This window comes from Amphichorda felina, assembly GCF_050947745.1.
Source record: "Amphichorda felina strain 45539 chromosome Unknown scaffold_1, whole genome shotgun sequence".
Classification (NCBI taxonomy): Eukaryota; Fungi; Ascomycota; class Sordariomycetes; order Hypocreales; family Bionectriaceae; genus Amphichorda; species Amphichorda felina.
Window position 1 is genome coordinate 3661447 of NW_028145049.1, and position 23810 is coordinate 3685256.

The 23810-nt window shown below is 55.0% G+C and overlaps 8 protein-coding genes across 8 annotated transcripts; 5 read left to right on the forward strand and 3 right to left on the reverse strand.

Moving 5' to 3' along the window:
- Positions 1–1281: 1281 nt before the first annotated feature.
- ACO1O0_001195 (Ser-Thr-rich glycosyl-phosphatidyl-inositol-anchored membrane family-domain-containing protein) lies at positions 1282–2094 on the forward strand (the record flags this gene model as incomplete). Its single annotated transcript, XM_083190685.1, has 2 exons — positions 1282–1513; positions 1577–2094. The coding sequence occupies 2 exons, from the start codon at positions 1282–1284 to the stop codon at positions 2092–2094; spliced, it is 750 nt and encodes a 249-aa protein (XP_083054544.1).
- Positions 2095–3313: 1219 nt separating this feature from the next.
- Positions 3314–4999, reverse strand: ACO1O0_001196 (major facilitator superfamily domain-containing protein; the record flags this gene model as incomplete). The annotated part of the gene is made up of 3 exons (XM_083190686.1): positions 3314–4368; positions 4430–4788; positions 4848–4999. 3 exons carry the CDS (start codon positions 4997–4999, stop codon positions 3314–3316), a joined length of 1566 nt encoding a protein of 521 aa, XP_083054545.1.
- Positions 5000–7706: 2707 nt separating this feature from the next.
- On the forward strand, positions 7707–8881 carry mtd1 (methylenetetrahydrofolate dehydrogenase (NAD(+)); the record flags this gene model as incomplete). The annotated part of the gene is made up of 3 exons (XM_083190687.1): positions 7707–7909; positions 7986–8718; positions 8795–8881. 3 exons carry the CDS (start codon positions 7707–7709, stop codon positions 8879–8881), a joined length of 1023 nt encoding a protein of 340 aa, XP_083054546.1.
- Positions 8882–11295: 2414 nt separating this feature from the next.
- On the forward strand, positions 11296–13878 carry ACO1O0_001198 (uncharacterized protein; the record flags this gene model as incomplete). The annotated part of the gene is made up of 2 exons (XM_083190688.1): positions 11296–12006; positions 12064–13878. The coding sequence occupies 2 exons, from the start codon at positions 11296–11298 to the stop codon at positions 13876–13878; spliced, it is 2526 nt and encodes an 841-aa protein (XP_083054547.1).
- Positions 13879–14447: 569 nt separating this feature from the next.
- ACO1O0_001199 (uncharacterized protein) lies at positions 14448–14978 on the forward strand (the record flags this gene model as incomplete). Its single annotated transcript, XM_083190689.1, has 1 exon — positions 14448–14978. One exon carries the CDS (start codon positions 14448–14450, stop codon positions 14976–14978), a length of 531 nt encoding a protein of 176 aa, XP_083054548.1.
- Positions 14979–15296: 318 nt separating this feature from the next.
- ACO1O0_001200 (protein GPN3) lies at positions 15297–16279 on the reverse strand (the record flags this gene model as incomplete). Its single annotated transcript, XM_083190690.1, has 2 exons — positions 15297–16148; positions 16232–16279. 2 exons carry the CDS (start codon positions 16277–16279, stop codon positions 15297–15299), a joined length of 900 nt encoding a protein of 299 aa, XP_083054549.1.
- A 1425-nt stretch (positions 16280–17704) lies between these two features.
- On the forward strand, positions 17705–19052 carry SAM2 (S-adenosylmethionine synthetase; the record flags this gene model as incomplete). Its single annotated transcript, XM_083190691.1, has 3 exons — positions 17705–17761; positions 17849–18514; positions 18591–19052. The coding sequence occupies 3 exons, from the start codon at positions 17705–17707 to the stop codon at positions 19050–19052; spliced, it is 1185 nt and encodes a 394-aa protein (XP_083054550.1).
- Positions 19053–19974: 922 nt separating this feature from the next.
- Positions 19975–23218, reverse strand: ACO1O0_001202 (uncharacterized protein; the record flags this gene model as incomplete). The annotated part of the gene is made up of 5 exons (XM_083190692.1): positions 19975–19985; positions 20091–20548; positions 20614–22436; positions 22512–23054; positions 23108–23218. The coding sequence occupies 5 exons, from the start codon at positions 23216–23218 to the stop codon at positions 19975–19977; spliced, it is 2946 nt and encodes a 981-aa protein (XP_083054551.1).
- Between the last annotated feature and the right edge of the window lie 592 nt (positions 23219–23810).

A 23810-nucleotide genomic window follows, 5' to 3' on the forward strand; every position in this document is an offset into this window, starting at 1 on the left:
GTCAAGTCACTGCGTTGCCAAGAGTATGATATTACCGGCGTCGGGCGACCAGTCTGGCCGAGGAAAAGTAAAGACATTGCCTCACAGGCGCCCGGAACCGTTTAATACCGGCCCGTGCGCCTGGTGTGGATGAACTGCTGCCTGGTAACGCCTCTTAGCAGATTCCTCAGCTCAGTGGACCACTGGACTGTGCCTTGATCATGTTGGTCGCGGTTCGGCCACACAGATGGCCAACAGGCTCGCAGCGAATGAAGTAAGAACGGGAGCAAGTCAGCCAACATGGCACGCTCAAATACAGAAGGCGTTCCTGACGATCCGTGGCGTCGGTGGAATTGGAGAAACGTGTTGCACGGAATGGTGTGGACGCGCCACAAGGGCACAAACTCGATGATGCTCTAGATCTTGCGATCGGTGCGAAAGATGAATCAGCAATGGCGCAACAATGGCGAACGCAATGTCTTTCTTCCGCTGGGATTCTGGGCTCTGGCCCTGGAGCCAACTCTGCCCTAGATGCCAGGACCACCAAGGTGCTGGGACGAAGCTTGGACAGTGCTGGGGTTCCAGGTGTGTGTGGATGCGACGTCTGCGCCACTAAACGCGGCGCTATTGGATTTCTATTGGACGCCTATTGGATGCGCATGGCGAGCGTGCCAATGACAGCATCGCACCAGTTAATTAGCTGCTTCCCCTGACAGGGGCTCCACAGCTTCGCACGCTCCGCACCTGCCAGCGACAAGCAGTGACCACCTGGGCACTGTGGCACTGACCAGCAGTGACCGCACCATCTGCGCTGCATCGACCTGTCGAGTGGCAGTGTGGACGGCCTCATCGGGCCTGTTAACAGGGCCAATGGTCCAACACACACCGCCCGTCGGCGGGGCTCCCGTGGGCCGAGAGTCCTGTCAACGCACGCTGGGTGCCCTGGATCCTGTTCTAATTGGGGTCGAATTGGCCAAGCCTGGTAGCTTCCAGTGTAACCCGGTGTTGGTGGTCAGCCTGCCGTTGCCTGTATTGGAAATGCCCGATCCTTTTGACTCTCTCGACCATCGGCCCTGTCGACCCACTCGCCGTCCTGTCAGTCCCTCTTCTCGCGACTCCTCTCCTCTTCTTCTTCTTCTCTTCCACACCACCAACCACATCCCAGCCGGTCGCCACAGTCGCTCTCTATATCCAGGCATTCAGCCTCCCACGCTCATTTCATAAGCTAACTCCGCCGCTCTCTGCTCTTTCGGACGACCTCGCTGGTTATTTTCCCTCCCGCCTAGCCAAACTCCATCCAACATGCGCTTCTACGCTTCTGCTACGGCCATCCTGGCCATCGCGACCTCGGCCTTCGCGCAGACTCCCGACTTCGACCCCATCTACACCCCCGGGAAGGGCGAGGTTGTTCCCGCCGGCAAGACCTACGAGGTTACCTGGTCCGCCCCGGCCCCGTACAAGGACGGCACCATCACCATCGAGCTGATCGGTGGCCCCGACGACAAGTCTCTCGAGACCATCAGCGAGGTTGCCAGTCAGTGCCCCGTCGCGCACGCGTCGTTATCATTGTAGTTTCTCCGAGCTAACCTGTATGCAGCTGGCATTCCCAACTCCGACGAGGCCTACGAGTGGGAGGTCGCCTCTGACCTCGGCGCCGATGCTACCTACGGCCTCAAGTTCATCCTCGAGAGCGACACCGCCGTCTTCCAGTACTCGCTCCCCTTCAAGATCGAGGGCGGCGAGGGCGAGGGCAAGCCTACCGTCACCGTGAGCACCGCCACCGGCACCAAGACGGTCAGCCTGACGTCCGTGGAACCCACGAGCACCTCGAGCACCTCCTCGAGCACCTCTGCGCCCCCCACCTCGACCTACACCCCGACGCCGACTCCCTCGTCCACCGAGGAGGAGGCCACCTCCACCGCCTTCTCCTCCACCACCTTCGTCGTCAGCACCTCTGCCGTCCCTCCTCCCCAGACCACCAGCGCCAGCGAGCCTGAGCCTAGCGCCCCGGCCCCCGAGCCCATTCCCAGCACGACTCCTGGCGCTGCCGCCCATCTCGCTGCCGGCCCCGTCGCCCTCATCGGCGGTCTGGCCATGGCCTACCTTGCCCTGTAAGGAGCTCGGGAGGCGAGTTGATCAACTTTTTTTTTCTTTTTTTTGAAATTCACGGCGTGACTTGCATCTCTTGCATTTTACAGAGGATGGCTTGCACATAGGGTCTATTTGGAAAGGGGGGGGAGGCTACCTTCCCGTACTCTTGGCTTTTCTGACTGTCCATAATATCCGCGACCTGTGGCTCCTTGGAGCTCGGCTGCTATCGATGCCACCAACGGGAGACGTCTGCTCCTGCTTGTTACGAATATATTTGGCCTGTTAATAATGATCATTTGTCGTCAGTAATAAGACGTTGAAACTCGTGTTGCTTTTTTTTCTTTTCCAACGCCGCTCCCGCTGCGTAAGTATCCACCCCAGCCTCGTGTCCATATGTATGTCTTGGGGATCTATGATGTATCATATCTTAGCCCTTCACTTGTAAGGTGAAACAGAGTGGGCCTTGTGCACGAAGTCCAACGAAAAGCAAGCCCCGAGAGTTTCAAGTTGAGACTTCAAGGTTCATCGTTCCTCGGCGTGGCCGGGCCCGTTGGCAAGCCGATCCCTAACCCCCGGCCCGGGCTGACGGGCGAATGAACCCCGGAATGGGATAGCTTACGTTCCTTACGCCTCCTAAAATATTATCAATTTCAAGGAAACACCTAAATATACTTATACTCGTGCCCGCCTCCCAAGGGCAACCAAGGGGATGTCCACGTGACCCCGGCCTAGTTATAAAAGGCACGGCTTACGGCAGCCGTAGCTGAAGACCTTGGAGATAAAGGCGTAATCATCAGTCGGAGACAAAGGTCACACACATCGCTAGCTCAAAAAGTCATCGTTCCGAATTACGGATCTTGGAACAGCCGACAATTCAGATCCCCGTTGTGTCCAATCAATCAAGACCTTTGGCTTGTGGTGGCCAAATACAGCTTCTATTACTCGAACAGCTCGAGTAGCTTCACTCAAATTTAAATCCCGGTTGTCCCCGCCACGGCCCGGCCCGGGGCGGCCATTGCGGCGAGTGGCGACCGTCAGGCACGCATTTCAATTGAATCGCGATCATCATGATCATCGGGGATATCTATGAAAATAGTAATAAACAAATTCTGTGAATTATTCTATGTGTGTAGTGACCTTCCGTGCATTTTGTTATCGTGTCCCGTGCCCCAAACGCCGATCCAACCAGTGCCGTGACTCCCTGCACTCTTCTCCAACAACCCAATTTCCCCCGTCCCATCCCTTAATGACCACCGACCTGCCCCTTAGGAATCGGCGGGATCCAGCACACAGCCAGATTCAGCACAATCTGGATGATGCCAATCACCCACATGCCCATGGCGTAGTCCTTGCCGTCGTTCATAAACCGGAAGATGACAGCGAAGACGACGCCGCCAAAGTTGCCCCCGCCTCCCGTGGTGCCGGACAGGATCCCGTTGGCAAAGGGGTGCACGTGCGGCACGAGGGCAAAGTTGGCCCCGTTGCCCGCCTCGTGGAAGATGGCCATGAGCGAGATGAGCCCGACCATGACGCTGATGCTCGACCCCTTGGCCTCGGACGGGTCGACCTGCCCGATGACGATGAGCAGCGTGCCCGTCATGAGCCCGCACGCCGTGATCCAGCCCTTCTTGAGCCACAGGTTGCGCCCGAAGCGCGTGTACAGCACATCGGCGACGATGCCGCCCAGCGGGCGCGTGACAAAGTTGAGGAAGCCAAAGATGGAGGCATAGTTGCCGGCCTTGGTCTGGCCCAGGTGCGGGAAGTTCTTCTTGTAGTAGGCGCTCAGGATGGCGTTGATGGCGAGCTCGCCGCCAAAGGAGCAGGCGTAGGTGGCCACGTGGAAGAGGGTCTGCAGCGAGAAGAGCACGGGCATGGCCTCCTTGAGCGTGGGCTTGACGACCGTCTCGCCCTGCGCCGTCTCCAGGGCCTCAGTCCGGCTGATAGCGCCCTCCTTGTCCAACACATCGAGGTTCTTTTCCGAGCCGTCTTCGGCCTTTTCCTCGTCTGTGGGGGAGGGAGAGGGCGAGGGGGCTCGGTCGGCGACGGAGCCGGGCACGTCGACGACTGCGACGCCGGACAGGCCGTGCGCCTCGAGGTTCTCCTGGATGCGCTGTGCGCGCTCGTTCCACCTACCCACGGGCGTCTCCGGGCAGAGCAAGATCATCCCGACGCCGCAGGCGATGAGGCAGACGAGCGGCACGATGAAGGTGACTCTCCAGGCCTTGTGCGGGCTCATGCCCTGGTTAGCCACAAGAGAGTCAAAGACGGCCGGCATGATGACATAGGTCAAGCCGCCACCTGTTAGACAATGTTAGTATATATCTGTGGACCTGGCGATGAAGAGGATGAGTAGACATACCAGCATTTCCCCAGCCGCCTGCAAAAGCATTGGCTGTGCCAACTATGTTCTTGTCGAAGAATCCCGTGCACCATACTTGGCAGGGGACAAACGTGGCCCCCAGGATGCCAATGAAGAAACGCGAGACGTAGAGGCCGGTGGCATCCTTAACCAGGGGCGCAAGGCCGATGGGGAGGCAGCCTAGGAGGATGAGGAAGGCGAAGACGTTGCGCGCCCCAAACTGGTCGCATAGGGGTCCTGCGACAAACCGCAGGAAGAATGTGGACGTGAGAGATACAATGTTGGAGTTGGCAACTTGAGTGGCTGTGAGGCCAAGGTCCTTGCTGATGGTCTCAGTCAGGAGTGGAGGAAATGTGTACCTGTGGCGCTGGCTGTCAGTTTTCAAGTTGGCCAAGCTACCTCCACTGGAAAGACTAACCAGGCCCAGAAGGCTAGCATGAAGCCCATCCATGAGAAGAAGAAGGCCCTGCCATAGAGGTTGAATGGGTTGAGCACAGGGACACTCCTAGCTTTCTTGTTGATGGGATTGACGTTGGGGGCCCTCCACAGGACAGTGATGTCGAATCCCATGGTTATGCTCTGCCCGCAAAGTGGAATTCAAATAAAATACTGTAATAATTTTGAGGAACACAGCTTTTTAACCACTTTCTATTCTTTGAGATTTCCACACGGTCGAGTTGGAACAATGTCGACTCTTCGCCTACTTTATAAGATGGTAATTGCCCAAGGCTACCCACGTATTGTTCTCAGTGTCGATCGACTGGTCGAGACGAGCATCTCCGGTGGAAAATTACACTAAACCCAATCAGATAAGGTCCAAGATGCAAGACGTTTCTTGAACGATGATGGGTTGCATATCCCCCGGATCATACTACTTGGAGGTAGTTTATCGGGTCCTCAGAGTCTGCCCCGAACCTGGGTCGGCTAGGTACTACGGATACCTAGGTAGTAATCCCACATACCTGAGAAGGGAGACCAGTGAGAGATCCACGGGCAAATAGGAGTAGTACAAGAAGAATCTCGAAATACACCAGAGCCCAGTTGATAATTTGAAGCTCCGTCTTCCCTCTTGTTACTAGGAAGTTGGGCAGAGTGAGCGTAATTGACTACGATACGAACTTTCCGGCGAATCTCTTCGCAGACAAACAATGGGCGAGCGTTTGTGCTCCCTGGCACTAATTTCACCAATTACGCAGCGTGCTTCTTCTGCATCATTCCGTGATGTTGTCGTTGCTCGAGGGCCAAGGAGAAGCGTGGTAGCGCGAATATCGGCACTTGGAAATATCAGTTTCTTTCCCCGCGGACTTGTCTCTTCACAAGACCTGTGTGATAAAGTTTTGTCCAGGAAAAACTCGAGCCATGGTAAACCAACTTTGTAGCGTTGAGGCAAGATAAGTGATATGGTGGACCAGTTCCCGAGTAGACAATGGGTTGCAACTTGTGCGGCTACACGACAGGGTCATTCCCAGACTCCCGGTGGTGGGAGAGCCAATGGCATCAAAGGGACACGCCATCCTTGATTTCTGAAATGGCAGTATTATCGCTGTATCACACGATCTTGCGTGGGTGGCCGGCAGGATGCGACTCACGCGAGGCCCCTTATCACAACGCTATGCGGCCGCAACGGCCTGGAGGGACCCACCCGGGAGAGATAAGGCTCGAGGACGACTTGATGAGTGGTTGCTGGTATCTCTGAGAGGATCTCCGCGGGATAGCTGCGGCTGCTCAATGTTAAATGATGCAATGCCGTATCGCCCAGGACTCTGCTGCCGTAAAGGTATCCGAGACGTAGGCCCGTTGTTGGCCGGTCATTGATAATACTCGTGGTCGGCCGAGACGGTAGGACGTAGGCGATATGGGACAAGGCGCGAGACAACGGCCCGCGAGCTAGGTGAACCCTCGCGGGTTCAGGTAAAGTCAATGTCTAGCGCAAATTCAATGCCTTGTGAGACTTCCGCCGATTGAAAGCCTGAGCCCGAGCTCCCCCAGCATCAGAAGCTCCAGCCTCCAAGCCGCAGGTTCAGGGTCAGGAACGGGGAAGTTCTCCGCTCCCACGTCCCAACCCAATGGAGGCGTGGGGGGTTCGAAATCGCAGGTTGGGGGAAAGCCAAACTGCGAAAAGGAGCTCTCACCTTAGTCACAACTCATCCATCACCCAACATCTGTGTTTTCGAACCGTTGCATGTGTGACGGAATGCGAGAATTCGCTCGCCTTCTTTGCATGTCCACGTCAACATCATTACGCTGCCATGTCTGATGATGGCTCTTCAGGAGTTCAAGCCGCCTATTCCAGGCGCAGCTACCACGTCGACACACATTTGTCGCACCAAGGCTTTCGCGAAAAAGAATCGGCCATGGCTGGAAAATGCATGGAGAGCCTCGTTTAACAGGTCCGCGGCATGATGCAGAGGCCGTTTGGTCAATGAGAGGACGATTGAATGAGCCACGGGGCCACGCAGCCAGTCGCCCGGGAGACAACTCGACGATCCCTCGGCATCGAAGTCGCATGTCTCTCAAAAGCAGCTCCATCAAATCCAAGAGGAGCGCTTCCTGTCGATGAACCCGATAACCGTCGATGAGAGCCGGTGAATTACGGTTTCGGAAGTCGTTGAAAGGCCCACGTTCACATTGGAGGCTGACACCAGGTTGAAGCTATCGACGTGTCGTCGCGCCTTCCATCGCTCAAAAAGCCGCCAGAGGACCCAATAGGAAGTTTGAACCTGCCTAGTACTTAGGTAAGGTGGGTGGCAGTTCACAACATGCAACTGCAGAGGAAGGAACAACTTGAGTGATGAAATTGAAGCATCGCAACCGTCGGTACTCCGTAGAAGCTCTTGAGTTCCCGGCGCTAAACTGTAAGGGGTAAGAGGGGCAGAGCCTCGCCGATCCACGGAACAGGAAAGGCCCTGCTGAGTCTTTTTTTTTTTCCTCGCGTCGCTCGACGTCAGTCATCAAGTGGGACGCCGCTTCATGACTCTCCCTATTTTCGACACACCATAGCATGCGCTGTAGCCTCGCCTTGGTCTGTTCCATCTCGTCGCGATCTGGCTTCAAGGCAATTCCGGTCCGTCCCTGCTCTCCGACACGCTCGAGCATTTGACCGACGTGCATCTCTAGGGTACCGTTAGACTTACACCTCGCATAGTGGGGTGGTCAAGGGTCCCATCTTGCCTCTTTGCAACCTCATCGTGAGTTGTCACTGAGCTTTTGGATCCCCAATGCGACTATGACTCTAACCCTAGAGACTAGGCCAAATATCTACCGCCACAGGCCCAAGATGGCGTCACAAGACGTCCCTAAGACCTGCAAGGTCATCACCGCCGACACCATCGCTAAGGGTCTGCTGACTGAGGTCCGCGACACGCTGGCCAAGATTCAAGAGACTGGAAGCCGCCAGCCGACGCTCGCTGCTTTCCTATCAAATGGCGACCCCCATGCGGAGAAGTACGCTGAGTGGTCCAAGAAGACTTGCGAGGACAAGTGAGTGACTACCTACCTACTGCCACCATTGGTTCGTCATATACTCTTCTTGTGAAATATGCTGAGACTTGTGAAGTGGCTTCAATTTTGACCTCCGCACTGTCGACAAGGAAATCCTCGAGGAGGAGATCATGAAGGCCAATGATGAAGATGGTGTTGACGGCATCATTGTCTACTACCCCATCTTCCCCAAGAACCCCACCCATGACAAGTACGTCCAGGAGACGGTTGACCTCAGCAAAGATGTTGAGGGTATGCGCCACAAACACCTCCACAACATGTACCACAACATTCGGTTCCTGGATCCCCCCGATAACCACAAGAAGTCCATTCTCCCCTGCACCCCTCTGGCTGTCGTCAAGATTCTCGAGCACCTCCAAATTTACAACCCTATCCTCGCATCCGGCAACCGGCTCTTTGGCAAGACCATCACCGTCATCAACCGATCTGAGGTTAACGGCCGCCCCCTAGCGGCCCTTCTCGCCAACGATGGAGCCACCGTCTACTCGGTTGACATCACCGGCGTCCAGCTCTTCACCCGTGGCCAGGGAATCAAGCAGCCCCGCCACCAGGTCGAGGACAAGGAGGGCTGGGGTCTCGAGCAGTGCCTGCCCCAGAGCGATGTCATCATCTCCGGCGTCCCGTCCGAGAACTACAAGGTACCTACGGAGCTGATCCGGGACGGTGCCGTGTGCATCAACTTTTCGTCGCACAGGAACTTCGATGGCCCCGCCATCAAGGAGAAGGCTTCCATATACGTGCCTTCAGTTGGCAAGGTGACCATTGCCATTCTTCTGCGGAACCTTGTGGTGAGTTACTCCTGTCTAGCTCTAGAGCGAGTTGCTACTGGGTTTCCTTTGCGCATGCTAACTCATTTCCTCTTAGCGGCTGATTGCCAACCGCCCGGCCAAGAATGCTGCGGACAAGGGCGACATTGTCCAGGCCCGTAACGAGGCCTTTGCCAATGACTGAGCCATTCAAGAGTCCGTGCGGCTGGCTCATTTATTAGTATTTCCTTATCGATTAATTCTCGGCGCATATCACGGAGTTCTAAAAAAATATTAGACTGAGGGTTAGGCGGTTTGAGGGACAGGTCGTGATCTGCAAGACGCTTTGGAAGCAATTCGCAGGTTCACAAATAGCATCAAGAAACACTCCATGCACGAGTTTCGCGTCAATCTTTGGTTTATTTTTCTATTATTTCTTTCCCCACGGCCGTAGATAGACTACTGCTAATACCTACGGAATACCAGGGCGATTTTCCCTGTGGATAACAATTTCCGATATCCGATTGTGAGCCCAGGCCTAGTATTACATAGTACTCCGCACGTACGTACCTAAGTACGCAATAGGAATTATTCCCCGGATTTAAAAGACATATTTGTGGACATGTCTTGATTGTGCAATATGAGCCCGAATCTCGCTCCATGAAGTGAGATCGAGTTGGACCCAGTGGCTCTTGGTTTGGTGCCCAATTGGATAATATTTAACAATATTGCAGCCTTGTGATCTCCACTGACATCTTTTGGCGGAGTGACAGCACGTCACGCATCCGAGTCGCCGATCATTGCGAAGGGTTCTTACTCACTCCAGGAACTGTTCGACGGACTGCGCCGAACATTACTTGCAGTGGAAATCACTGGAATCGCGCACAGGGGTGTGATGAGTCGGGATTCTACTCCTTTCAAGATATCTCTTACGGACCTTGCGAAACAAACCCCCCAACCCCCCCCCCCCCTCTTTGTCGGATTCGTTAATTCCATCTTAACCAACAACCACCATCCCATGGTCTTTCTGGCCGAGGCAACCCACGATGAGCTCATCGGTAAGGTTGGAAAGGGTCTCAAGACTGGGCCAGCTGAATTTATCTCATCAAATCCGAAGCTGCTCATCGGGGCGTCTTATAATATATCGATCCGGATGGGGAGAAGACCTTGGAAGAGCCGAATCGTGAAGAGACACACATCGACGATATCGATCGATTCTTGCGACGATGCTAATATGCCTATGATGATGAAATTAATATACTTATTATGGTGATACTAGAAAGAATAATAATAAGGTTATAACCCAAATAGGGATTCGGTGTTATTAATAGCCCAAGTATCCCGAGCTTCATTTTACGTCAATACGAGCTCGTACATGGAGGCGGTGTTTGTTTCATGCAGGGAGTGTGCTGGGCGCGGGGAAATGAAGAAACATTGACGAGTGACGAGCTGGCCTGATTCAATTTCCTGGGGCACATGTCGCGAAAGCCAACTGGCGGCTTTGGCATTGGTCCTGTCGGCAGCTTCCCGAACGGACAAAGAAAAACTTGAGAGGCCAGGGCAGGCCGATGATGACGACTCAATGCAGGATTGCCATTGGGGGAGATGCCCAGATCAGCGACCCCCCGGAATTCGTACAGAGAGCCGGAGGTTAAGCGCACGAGACGGTAATAAACGTTAGCGATTGACAACGGTGAACTCGTGTTTCGATTCAAACACTAACTAGATGGAGATGGAGCAGACACGTGGGGTGGTGGACGGCATTCCACAGCCAATTTCCAGGGACCACCTGGGCCCTCGCGAGGCCTGGGCGAGGAGCTCACCTCAGTGTGACAATGTCTGCTCGATGCTTGATGCCCACCTTACTAAGTACTCGTCGGACCTAGCTCAAGTGCCCAGTGGTCAATGGCTCACTGTTGGGACTGCCTGGGCGTGGCTGTCTCTGGCGGCGGTGGGCTCCAGCGCCTTGCCTGCCTAGGATTAGCCCCTGACTAGCACAGCCAAAATGCGGGTCAGCTGTCGGCTGCCAGAAAGCACAGACGGGAAGGAGCAGAGGAGGGCCAGGAGCCGCGCAGCGTGAGGCCGAAGGCAAGAGCGGCAGTTGCGAGATGAGATTTCCAGGTTGCAGACTCGCAATCCTTCCTGTCCTCCAGGCTCCAGGCCGCAATTTTCTGACATGTGGCCTCTCTTTTTCTTCTCGGCCCGCCTGCGACACTGACTAACCTGCGTCCGAGACTGGGATTGAGACCATCACGCCCGTCGCAGAAGTACCATTATCACCATCACCATCAAGTCGTTCGTTACCCCTGATCTTCGCGCCCACCTACCGCGGCCCCCAAAGCCGCGGTCTTCGCCATCCGTCTTCCCTCGGGCAAGGAGCCAACGAGTCAACGAAACGGTCTGCCACGCGTGGTTGCGCCACGTTGAACTTTGTCCAAGACGTTGAACCCTTATCGAAACGACCACACCGCTTGCGACTTAGACGACACTTGCCGGCCGCCAAATCAAACCATCGTATCGCGAACGAACCTCGCCTTCAACGCCAGCGATCTACCAAGACTGAAAAGTTTCTCCTCCTGTCGTGGCGCAACGCCATCAGCACTTTGGAACTGCGCAGCCATGGCGGCTAGTGTTACTCCACGCCACCAACATGCCCGTCAACAATCCGGCGCCTCGTCGCATGGGCCGGTGCCTGGATCACCGACCCTGACGAACCCCGACATGATTCTCCCCGACTATGAGTTCCCGGATTCACCCCAACGCCGCTCGCCGTCGCCCATCAGACTGTGGACCGACCCCAACATCGACCAGATGGACTTCCAACTCCCCCAGAGCCAGTACGGGTCCCAATTCGCCCCTACCGCGACCCCCATAATATACGGCAATGGAACTATGCTCTCCGACATTGGCGAGGTGACAGAAGTCGAAAGCACCGTTGGGCCCGCTTCGAGGAGGGCCTCTTCCCGCTATTCTGCGTACACGGAAAACGAGACGTTCGGCACCGTGGCTGCGATTAGCAATAAGGCATACCAGAGGAGGTCGAAGATGTTGGGCCGCGAACGCCGGTCATCCATCGAGTCCACCAGCACAATCACAACGCAGGATAACAGGGCCACCTTTGCCGACTTTGACGACTCGGTCAGCGTCGACGACAGCAGCTTCCAGGGCGATGACGAGGAGAGCATGGCATCTTCGTATGTAGAGGGCACAGCCCCTCGGCACCCACGTATCGAAGCATCGAAACCAGAGGCAGGCGGCGGCGATTACTCCACCTTGTACATTAGTAACAGGGCGGAGCAGATATTGGCCAATGCTAAACGTAGGCTGACCGTAAGTCGGCCCCAGCCCGTGTCTATTCAAGTTCGAATTCTAATCTACTTTTCGCAGGCTATGGAAGGGAATTTGTCCCGGGCAAGGAGTTCCCTTGGCTACTCGGAAGGGGGCTCGACCCCTTCGCCACAACTGGGCCTCCCGGGCAGTGCTGTAAGAGATGGGACTGCCTCACAGACACCAGGCCACTGGAGGATCAAGAGCGAAGACGGCACCAGAGACATCTCGAAACAACCCAACCTCGTCCCCCAACGGTCGGCTAGCGCACTGGGCGCGGCCGGTGGCTATAGACAGCCCACCTCTAGGTTCAAGCACGACGAGACTGGGGCGCCAGCTAGTCACCCAGCGCACGGAATCTCCCACCATGCCCTAGATACGACGCTTGAATCTGTCAGCGAGGATGACGATCATGATAACGATCCAACGTCCGACAGCATGCGGGACAGTGCGCATCTGTCTAGCTTCCTGAGCCCGACATCCGGATCCCACTCTGACAATGGTCTGCCGGCGCGTTCAGCATCAGTAGCCCAGATGCGGGATATACAGGACCAGATGCAAGGACTCCGAGGGAAGATATCTACGCTTAAAGAGCAAGCTAAGGCAGACAGCTTGAAGCGTAGGAGCCTGCAGAGTCTACGGACGCCGAGTCCCTTCACCCACGCGCGCTGGGATCAGGGGCTCAGGGAGCCGCGTACAATTCAGTCTATGGATTCGCGAGAACCAACACCGACGAAGCTTTGGATCAATGGCGAGGAAAATCAAGATGGCCATGCTGGGCAGGAGTCTGGTGCTGTCGATAATCAGGATCATTCTTCAGGGCAAGCGGAACAAAAGTCGAGCGACAGCGAACCCCACCGCAGCTCGGGGTCGCCCGAGGGACGGGCTACACCTACACGGGACTTTGTGGCCGATAACAACCTCGAAGGTGCCGCGGATGGCAATGTGGAGGATTTCGAACCCGAGAGCCGGGATGATTCTGACCAGGGAGATTACGAAACAGAATACGATGATGCCCAGGACGTGCTGGACTGGGAGAGCGAGAGTGGGGAGTCTCTTTATCACGACACCCAGCAGCACCAGATGTCGCACGAAGACCGGGAGGACGCATTCGACTACGAGCATTTCTTCCTCCACTCGGCCATGGGCAGCATCCGTCGTCACGACCAGAGCGGCAGTTCCGAGAGCGAACTGTCGGACACCTCGGTTGAAACCACGAGAGGGCCTATGTCGAGCCTATCGCGGAAGAGACGCAGCATCGAGACGACAGCGTCGGATGACACGTTTGCGACAGCCACAGAGGGTCGAGCGAGCCGCAGCTCAGCCTTTAGGGGAGAGATGGGCGGCTTCTACGACGGCGGATATGACGAGCTGCCTCCGCTGCAAGAGGTGCGCAGCCACGACGATGCAGAGGGCGCAAATAGCACCCAGGAACCGCGACAACGACAAAACTCGGTCCTGTACCGTCCTACGAGCGCCGCAAAGTCGGACAGGATTCACAGTCCATCCGCCTCATCGTTCGAATCTACCGGCACGAACAGGAGCTTTCCTCTGGTGAACAAGGCAAAGCTGAACGGCGGCGTCCTGACACCGGGAGGGTCTCCGGATCCCGGGCTGCGGCAGATTTCGGATATTCTCATGAATGATACCGCCAGTGCTCTGGGCATGGACGATGCCACCTCCCAGGGACAGTCTGCAGTTTCACTGCAGGATCTGCACAGAGATGATCAGATTGCGGTCGAGAGACTCGTGGCAAGCCTTGGAAAGTGTGTTCTAGGCCTCGGAGAAGCTTCCAGGGCGAGCACCGAGTCTCGCCTGTTCAGGCGCCGGATCGATGCAGCTCGTCGGATACTGGAAGGCCAGGACGAATCATGATGAGAATGGGGATGCACTCTTCCAGCACCAGCATCGTTACATATAGCTGGGAAAGTACGTTTACGTATGGGGTTGATCAATTAGGTGACAGATGGATGGGACTTTTCTTCTTTTCTTGTAGATGACTTATCGTGCTCAGCGATGCTTGTCGATACCCTTTTCTTGTATATAGGTCTGACCGGGGGGGGGGCATAAATTCAGGGTGGGCTTTCTTGCCCATGGCTCCTTTGTAATGGAAGCATATTATCTGCAGGGCTACATATGAGGCTTGCCCATTCTAGTTGCACCGTGGCACACTTTTGCTGATGGTTCGATGTTAGACTGACCGCCTCGGTCACCGCTTTGCTTGGTGGCTCAAGGGCGTTTGTTTGGTGACACGCCCATTGGCCTGGACCCTTCCAAACACGACCCCACCAAAAATCTAACCTGTCCTCTCCTTCTCCCACCCAAAAGGCCCAAACCATCGACCTCGACCGCGCGATAGCAAAATACCCGCTATCCAATACCTGTTAACCTAGCACGAACCCGCTATTTTGCGTTATATTTCTGGGATAGCCAAGTCTGCAGCTATGGACCCATTCACCAGCCAAGCTCTCTCCGCCCTCCTGCCCCCGGAGATGGTCGAGTACATCAACACATACATCCTGCACCCCAGCTCCCCCGTCCAGGTCTTCCTCCGCAAGGCCTCCCTCAGCATCCAGTACGCCGTCGGCGCCGTGCTGCCCGTCATCAGCCCGCTCATCGACCGCCTGCTGGACGCCATGTCCGAGAACCAGGGCGCGACGGGCCTGATCGTCGCGCTGGCCGTCATCACCGCCGTCGTGGTCGTCATGAACTGGCTCCGCCGCCTCGTCGTCTGGTGGACGCGCCAGCTCGCCCGCGTCGCCTTCTGGGCCGTCGTCGCCCTCGTCGTCGCCGCCGTCTGGGAGAGGGGCCTGACGCGCAGCGCTCGAGACGTGGTCGTCTTCGCCTCCAAGTTTGTCGGCTACCTGGCCGCCCTCAAGGACGTCTGGGTCGACGAGTACAACCACTACGAGAGCCAGCGCGTCGGGGCGGCTGGTGGCGCCGGGGGCCCCCGTTCGAATCGCCAGCGACGCTGAGGGCGATGGCGAGGGCACCACGAGTCGACGCGAGATGGGCCGACGCAATCGAGAATATCACCACGAGTTGTACGGAAAAGCAAAATATGCGGGCACATTATGTATTGCGTCTACCCCATGTCGGCATAGAACTACGAGTACGCGACTGGGCGGCCCGGCGCACAATATCCTGTTAATATCCCAACCATTTTTTCTTCATTCAAAATTCGATACCCCCCCAACGCCCACGCTATGCCACAGTTTTCGCCCTTCCGAGAATAACAATACCCCATGATCTACTCAGTTCAAAACGCACAACAGGCGCACCTCGGGGACCGCTCATTGCTGCTCTGGGTCCTCAAACTCCTCGTCGTTGGGCTCCTTGGGATCCTGCGCCTCGTGGAACTGGATGCAGTCGTCGATGTAGCTCAGGATCGCCCCGACACTGTCCTCGTCGGTCACGTCCAGCTTGAGGAAGTTGACCATGCTGAAGCTCTCTATCAGGCCGGCGACGGCGCGGTTCAGCCGGCGGAAGCTCGCGCCCTTCATCATCTGGTCCTTGTCGTCCGGGGGCTTCGAGTCGTCGTCGGCGCCGGGCTCGCCGAGCTGCCTGCTGCGCTCGGCGGGGTCGTCGTCCAGCAGGGCCGTGTCCGGGGTCAGGAACTTCTTCATGTCCTTCTTCTTGACCTGGCCTTTGACGAGGTCCATCTTGGACAGGACGTTGATGTGGGGCACCTCGAGCATGAGCATGGCGCTCATGGCGCTCAGGGTGCCGGCGAAGAACTTGGCGCGGTCGACGACAAAGGTGGCTTCGAGGAGGTAGACGGCGGCCATGCGGACGTCGAGGGAGCCCGGCTGGGAGAGGAAGCGCATGAGCGTGGGGAGGATGGGGATGTGGGTGTACAGCTCGATCTGGCCGGGCATGTCAAAGATGATTAGGTAGTCTTCCGGTAGCGAATCGAGCGCCTCTGTCAGCCAGTCCAGGTTCTCCATGAGGAACTCGAAGCAGTAGATGAGCCCGCCGTTGGGGCCCAGGCCGACCTCCTCCATGGCATCATGGAGCGAGATGAGCTCCTTGATGTCCAGGTCGGGCGTGTGCTCAAAGGTCTCGGCGGCCGGGTCGAGGTTGACGTAGAAGGCGGAGCGGCGGTTGAGTTGCAGGTGCGTGATGAGGGCGGCGCAGAAGGTGGACTGTGTTTCGGCCAAGGCTCGTCAGCACCGGGCACCTGACAGGAGTCGCACCACACCATTCCATCCGGCTGTCACGAACGTACCTTGCCAGCCCCTGCGGGCCCCATTACCATGGCGCCAAACTTGCTCATGACGGAAGGCGGTGGCTTGTTCGCGTCTATACGCGGAGTTATGCTCGGGGATGGCGGATCGGGCGCGGCTACACGTGCGTTGCGCTGGGGCCTTGGGCGTGGGACGTGGGAAAAGTTGTGAGAATTTGTGATGTCGTTGCACGATTGCAGGGAGAGGTGACGAGTGGTGGGGGCCCCGCACTAGCTTCCATGACAGATATCTGGGTGGGAAGTGTCATTGACGCTTCACCGGGTTTTCAACACTTCACTGCCAGGGGCATATTTCCAAAAGGTCATAAATCTTATTTCAAAATATGAAAGAGTCATAAATATTCTTCAATTCATCAACTATCACATATAAGTCATATTCGTATTCGTATTCGTAGAGAGCATCCCGAGTATCAAGATCCAAGCCTACGAGTAGCACAAGTATTCCAAATTTTCGGCCGCTGATGAAACAATTCGTGCCGCCTTTATGTACTTGGACTTAAATTCGTAAGGGTACCTCGTACAGCATAGTCGTACCCCGTGCCGTCAAAAACACAGTAATAAGACAAAAGACGGAGGATCAATGCATCGTGACTACTATTCCTTGCTGCCTAGCAGTACTACTATGTACTGCTCTAGGCATGTAAGCAGGTACTTAGCAATAGGTTAGGACCAATCAACGAATGATCCTGGGGAGCACGTGGAAGCTGGCAGAACCCCTCTTCCTACCCCTCAACTCGGCGACAACTCAAGACCCCTCAAAGGGATATCTACTGGCAGGACTATGCTGGGGTTTTTAGGTCTGCACCTGCTGGACCCGTTCAAGAGAAAATGGCCCTCGTCCCTAGGCTCGAAGAATGATTCAATCTTGCGCCGACTGAAGCCGAATTGTGCAAAATTGTGTGGGCCACCACCAATGGCGCAATCTTCTGCGGGCTTCGGCAGCCCAAGACACTCCAGCAACCGATGTCGCTGTCACGCTAACCGACGTTGGAACGATACTATGGTGGTACTTTTGTTTAGGTGTAGGCGCCGGGGGAATACAATGTACCGCACTAAGTGCGGGATCCAAATTTTTTTTTCCCTCAAACAGTGATGCCCCTCCTCAAGCCTCCACTGCGAGTGGCTTGAATCACATCCTACCTTACTAGTATTAATTGCGCGAGAAATGGTGGTGCCCCTGTTGCCCCCGCCATCCTCCAAAATCACCATTCACTCCGCCTTCCTGCCTCTTCTTCATCCTTCTTCCAATCCTTCTTGAACCTCACATCCGTCTCCTCAAGGTACGCCGGCCACTCCAATTGCTGCACAAGCGGTTTATATAGCCTCAAGCATCTCATCCCGCTAACAATAAGTTGCAGCATCTCCTAGCCGATCTCCGGTCTCTTGAGGCAGTCCCCTTAACACCACACACGACCTTGTACCAGTCCTGTTCAGGCTCGTTTAATACCTCTCACAATGGCTTCCAACGGAATCAAGGGCGTGCAGAAGCACGAGGGTAGCTTCCTCTTCACCGTAAGTACACTGTCTTCTTGGAGGACCCCGTCCTCTCCTCCTCGTGTCCAAAGACTTGGCTGCTGACCGTCGTGTGCAATACCATAGTCCGAGTCCGTCGGTGAGGGTCACCCCGACAAGATCGCCGATCAGGTCTCCGATGCCATCCTCGACGCCTGCCTGGCTGAGGATCCCCTCTCCAAGGTCGCTTGCGAGACTGCCACCAAGACCGGCATGATCATGGTCTTTGGCGAGATCACCACCAACGCCAAGCTCGACTACCAGAAGGTCGTCCGCCAGACCATCAAGGACATCGGCTACGATGACTCCGAGAAGGGCTTTGACTACAAGACCCTGAACCTGCTCGTCGCCATTGAGCAGCAGTCCCCCGACATTGCTCAGGGTCTCCACTACGAGGAGGCCATTGAGAAGCTCGGCGCTGGTGACCAGGGTATCATGTTCGGTTATGCCACCGATGAGACCCCTGAGCTCTTCCCCCTCACCCTCATCCTCGCCCACAAGCTCAACGCTGCCATGTCCGCCGCTCGCCGCGATGGCTCTCTGCCTTGGCTGCGCCCCGACACCAAGACCCAGGTCACCGTCGAGTACACCAAGGATGGTGGCGCTGTCGTCCCCCAGCGCGTCCACACTGTTGTCGTCTCTGCTCAGCACTCTGCCGACATCACCACCGAGAAGCTCCGTGAGGAGATCCTCGAGAAGATCATCAAGGCTACCATCCCCGCCAAGTACCTTGATGCTGACACCGTCTACCACGTAAGTCGTGCCCCTGCTAATCAATGACTCACCAATTCCCAACCTTGGCGAAATGCGACGCTGACAAATCTGTTAGATCCAACCCTCTGGCCAGTTCATCATTGGTGGTCCCCAGGGTGACGCTGGTCTGACCGGCCGCAAGATCATCGTCGACACCTACGGTGGCTGGGGTGCCCACGGTGGTGGTGCCTTCTCCGGCAAGGACTTCTCCAAGGTCGATCGCTCTGCTGCCTACCTTGCCCGCTGGGTCGCCAAGTCCCTCGTTGCCGCTGGCCTCGCCCGCCGCTGCCTTGTCCAGTTCTCGTACGCCATTGGTGTTGCCGAGCCCCTCTCCATCCATGTCGACACCTACGGCACCTCGGACAAGACCTCCCAGGAGCTCGTCGAGATCATCGACAACAACTTCAACCTGCGCCCTGGTGTCATTGTCCGTGCCCTCAACCTGGACCAGCCCATCTACCTCCAGACTGCCAAGAACGGCCACTTCGGTACCAACCAGAACTTCAGCTGGGAGAAGCCCAAGGCCCTCAAGTTCTAAGTGGACTATCGTGGAGGCGGAGAGATATTCAACAGCTCTCCGCATGAGATGTAACGCAGCAATGATGTTTACGACTCCAATATTCGTCGGGCACAGTCATTAGACTATAGCCTGCGGTTCTCAACGAAACCTTTGTACAGCCCGCATTGGGATGTGGGCGCCGGCGGTTTCTCACTACTTCATTCCCGTTATTCCTGTTTTAATGAAGCAATGAAACGAAGCGATATGGCGTCTTTCAACAAAGACAAAGATTTTGGGCAACCCGAACACACCGGGAGAATGGCGAAAGGACCCTCGCATTTTCAAGGGCATTTGCATACTAGCGGAGATACCCTTCTTCTTCTGAAAAAGGCGATTGGAGCGTGCACGCATCGTGGGTTTTGGTCGTTGGAATGGACTGGAAAGAGCTTCAACATCTTTCTGATCCCTCCTGCTGGCCGTGTCCCTACGACCCCAGCGGGGCCACGTCCTGGTTGGGGTCCAGGGACGAAGCAGAGGATGAGGGATCATGGCCGTGGAGGAGTGGGCCATGGGTTGGTTTGATGGGGAAGTCAGGTACATTTACCGTCCTCTGGGATGGACATTTATAGCGTATAGAGACAAAACAAATTCTCGAGACCAGATGTTGGAGCATTCTTATTACTATGTCTTGTGTGAAACTATATGTCTGATTGACAGACTGTGACACTGGTAGAGGGCCGTCCAACGTTTTATCAAAGGTAACTAGATATACCGTTCATACCATCATCATCTGACAAGGTAGTATGCCAAAAGAAAAAGGGAGGATGGTCGAGCCATTTGAAGTTCTACTTAGAATCACGTCGTTTGTATTTCGCTCTACGATCCATTTTACCATACCTATCTTTGCACAAAACCCTTGCCACCATACTTCATCGCACTCAGGAACCAAGTTACCAGTCCACTAGCCCGTCTCTGCCGAACCGTTAACACATCTTTACCAGTACTCATATTTCCGTTGGCCATTTCCCTTTGTACTTGACCCTCTGAGGTGTGCTCCTCCAACCATTACAGCGAGACCATTATCATTTGCTAACCCAATTCCATCCATCATTGAAACCATGCTAAAAGCTGGGCGGCAAATATCCCTGAAGACTCCTTCGTTGTCAAGAGCTTCAGCCGTCCAACCGGCCACCTGCCCAAAGTCCATGCCTGCATTCTCCTGAAACAATTCTTCTACTCGCCGGGATGAGAGTGACATTTCGAACCATTCGCCAGGCTTGTTGATGCTGTTATAGTCTCCAGGTGTGGGTTTTCCATGGGTCTTTGCGAAGTAGCTGCTACAGCGAAATACTGATGGGTCTTTTCGATAGTCGACGTCAGTAGCCATAGGACGCGTCATGGTGATTGTGAGCAGACCGCTGTTGCTAGCCTCGCTCTTGTATCGGGCGGTGTGGCGAACTTCGACGTTCTCGATGACGATTCCACGTCCCTTGGGCTGTTCCACTTCGATCGTAATATCCCCGGTCTCTTTGGTCCTTTCCAGGAAGTTAGCGTGAGGTGACTTTAGTGTTCGGCAGAAGAAATCGATCGAGCAACCTACATAACTTCCAGCGATGCGACCAGGTGTTTGGCAAATTCCTCATACTCTTCTGGAAAGCCAGTCGACCGGGCTCTTATTGCACAGACCTTCATATCCCAGGCGTACTGCGGACAATGGACGTAGATGTTGGATAGCTCTTCGTCCAAGCCCAAACACACGTGCTCGAAGGTTTCTGCATTCACAACTACTTTGAACCTGGCGGTGCCGCGAGGTCCCTCCATATAGCAGGTAAAATTGTAGTTCACCTTTGCGTCTAACACCTCCCAGCGAGGTTCACCAGGTGCCCTGATCTGGGACAACTTATCAGCGTCCTCCCCGCATGAGGTGAGAATGCTCTGGAATACAGTTCCATGACAGGAATCATGAAGTGTCTTGTCGTTCAAGTAATCCTGGATATCTGTCACGTCCCACAACTGAAACGAGTCATCAGAATGGATATCGGCCTCTGAAACGTCGTTAAACCATATGCGGCCAAACTTCATCTCCAGTTTCACTCTCCCGGGGACAACTCGTAGGATCCCTGCCATGTCTTTCATCCGGGACGAGATGCTCTCCAAAAGTCGACTTGAGCTTCCCCCCGGGTCTATGTTGTCCTTGACCTGGGCTCTTCCCATGCCACTAGTATTGGCCAGAGTTGGTAGAGGATGGACAGATCCGACTTGCTTGACCGTAGAAGCCTTTTCGACCTTCAACGACTTGTAGCGCTCGACGCTTTGAGCAGCAGCCCTTCCCCGGACGACGTCACTCCAAGCTTGTCCCATGGAAGTTTTCCCTCCGGGCTGTGGAGTCGCGGCATTGCTTGTACCCTGGTTCCAAAAACCTTCGGGCGGCCCCTTTTGGATACAGTTTTTGGAGGGAGACTCTCTTTTACGACCAGCGCGTTGGTCCATTGTCCGATGGAGCTCCTTTGGTCGGTCTTCTTCGAGCCCGAAGAGCACGAGGCTATTGGCGAGTGCAAGATCCACCGGTCTCCGTGAACTGCTCACAGAATTATGTCTTGAGAACTCTAGAGGCTCAAAATTTAAATTTTGAGGGATCTGCTCAACCGAATCCATCAAGTTGCATTGCACTCCACTTGCTTGAGCATCGCCTTTTGCAGTTACAAGAGTGTGATTTCGAGGAGTCAGAGTCTCATACCCTAACAGAACTGCCTTTCTTTCTGGAGACTCTGCTTCAAGTAGGCATTTTGTCGAAGTCTTGCGGATCGGTGTCTTGGGCTGGCTTGAGTTGGATTCGAGCTCTATCAGATCTTCTGGCAGTTGCTCCGGGGCCTTACTGCTGCCGAACGGGGGCGAGTTATGAAGAGCTGGGGGTAGGACGCCAGTTGCGTTGGGGATTTGTAGGTCGCTCAACTGGGGTTCTTCGGACAGAACAGGGTGTATGCTGGCCCTCTTTACTCCCTCAACCCATTTTTCTACTTGAATAGCAGCTGTAGAGGTGGAGGTCCGGGAGACAGCACGAGAGACTGCAGTAGCCCGATTCAAATCCAGGCTCTCAATGACGCAGAGAGCTGGCTTGGTGTTTAATGAGCCGTTCGCAAACTCTGTGTGTGCTTTCTTCTCATGGTACCCATAGTCGGCGAAAATCGTGAAGCTTTTTGACATATCAGGCTTCTGATATCCTCTCATTGGATAAGAAGTCTTGTCAAGTCTCCATCGGTTTTCTCCCCGGACAGTCTCAACGGCAGTGCGAAGCGCTGTACCTCGGAGAGGGCCAGTCGAGGACAAGTTAAAGTGATATGTAGTTTTGTCAAGGCCCAGATGGGAAAGCCACCGGTATCCAAGCTTGACTTCAGACTCTCCCTCAACTTCAACGAAGTGCACCTGAGAAAGTGTTGAAGCCAGGTTCTAGGCAGGGAATAGTTAGCAATGCTCATGGTAGTTGGGATGCACACTCACCATGACGCTGACAATTCCGTCGAGCTTTTTTATGGTTCTCTGCACCGCCTCCATACTGGCATTGCTGCCAATGTAGAGAACCGTCTTCTGTAGGTTATGCGATACTTCGCAGGTGCAGTGGTCCCCCATATCGTCCAAAGCCAGGGGTACCTCTGAGGCAACCCATGTCTGGGCTGCCGCGTGGAGAGTTTCCTCAAAGTCTTCGGTCGGACATCTCCAAATGGCTCTATGCTGCGTCGATCTCATTGACTCTGGAAACCGGAATTCATCGAACGAGTCAATGGCTGCCGACTGATCATTATCGTATGCCATCCATGGCACCATTCTCTGGGACCCCTCGGCAACAATGATGTCGCTTTTTTTTACCTGCTCACTCCCCGTTTTGTCGCTCTCTATAACTGTGTCTAGTTCAAACGCATCTTGTTGTCCCATTTGTACGAGCTGCTCTTGGATGGACTGCGTCACTTCCACCCGGTTTGCATTGCTCGTGATCAGCTTGAACCAGGGGGCTTCCGGCTCATAGAGGATCTCAAGGACTTTATCCTGTGATATATTAGTTCGTATTTCCAAAGGCATTAAACGAAAGGGTTTCTTACTTGGTGTTCGGCCTTAATCGACTCGATTACTTCGTTAACCCCGACAGGCAGGAGCGGCGGGTTGCATGATATGTAAAATTCCTCGAATACGAGCTCTTCTGTTAAGGACATTGTGGCTTCTGTTGCATGTCAGTAATAACAAGACTATCCAGGCACCAAACCAGACTTACTGTTTCGGTAGTTTAGTCTTCGGAGTTACAGGGTCGAGCAATGAGGGACATCAAGCCGGTATCAGAGCCGAGACATCCCCATCCCCAGACGTTTACCGAGAGTGAAGGCTGCAACTTTCACCTTGGAGTGAGCTTTAATCGTGTTTTAGGAAGACACTCGGTAAGTACATGCCTAGTACAATGAGGAGACGAGAGAGAGGAGAGGAAGAGGATCGTGAGAGGAAGGCGAGAAATTTAAGGAAGAAGAGAGAAAATTCTGACAGGAAGGTGGCAGGCAAGGCCCTACCTACCTAGGCAAGTATATACCTAAGTATGGTAGAAGCCCACCTGGTGCTACGTAGTACGTAGGTAAGGCAGAAGGTGCTGGGGAGCAAGCGGTTGCACAGTTGCCAGCTGCAAGTGGCCGGACCGCAATCAGCTGGCAGACACTCACGCCACAACGACCCAATTCCGTTCAGTTTCAAGGGACTGCGTTAATCAGAGTGAATGGTATGCATGATCCACAGTGTCATCTGATATTCCCCAAAGCGGGC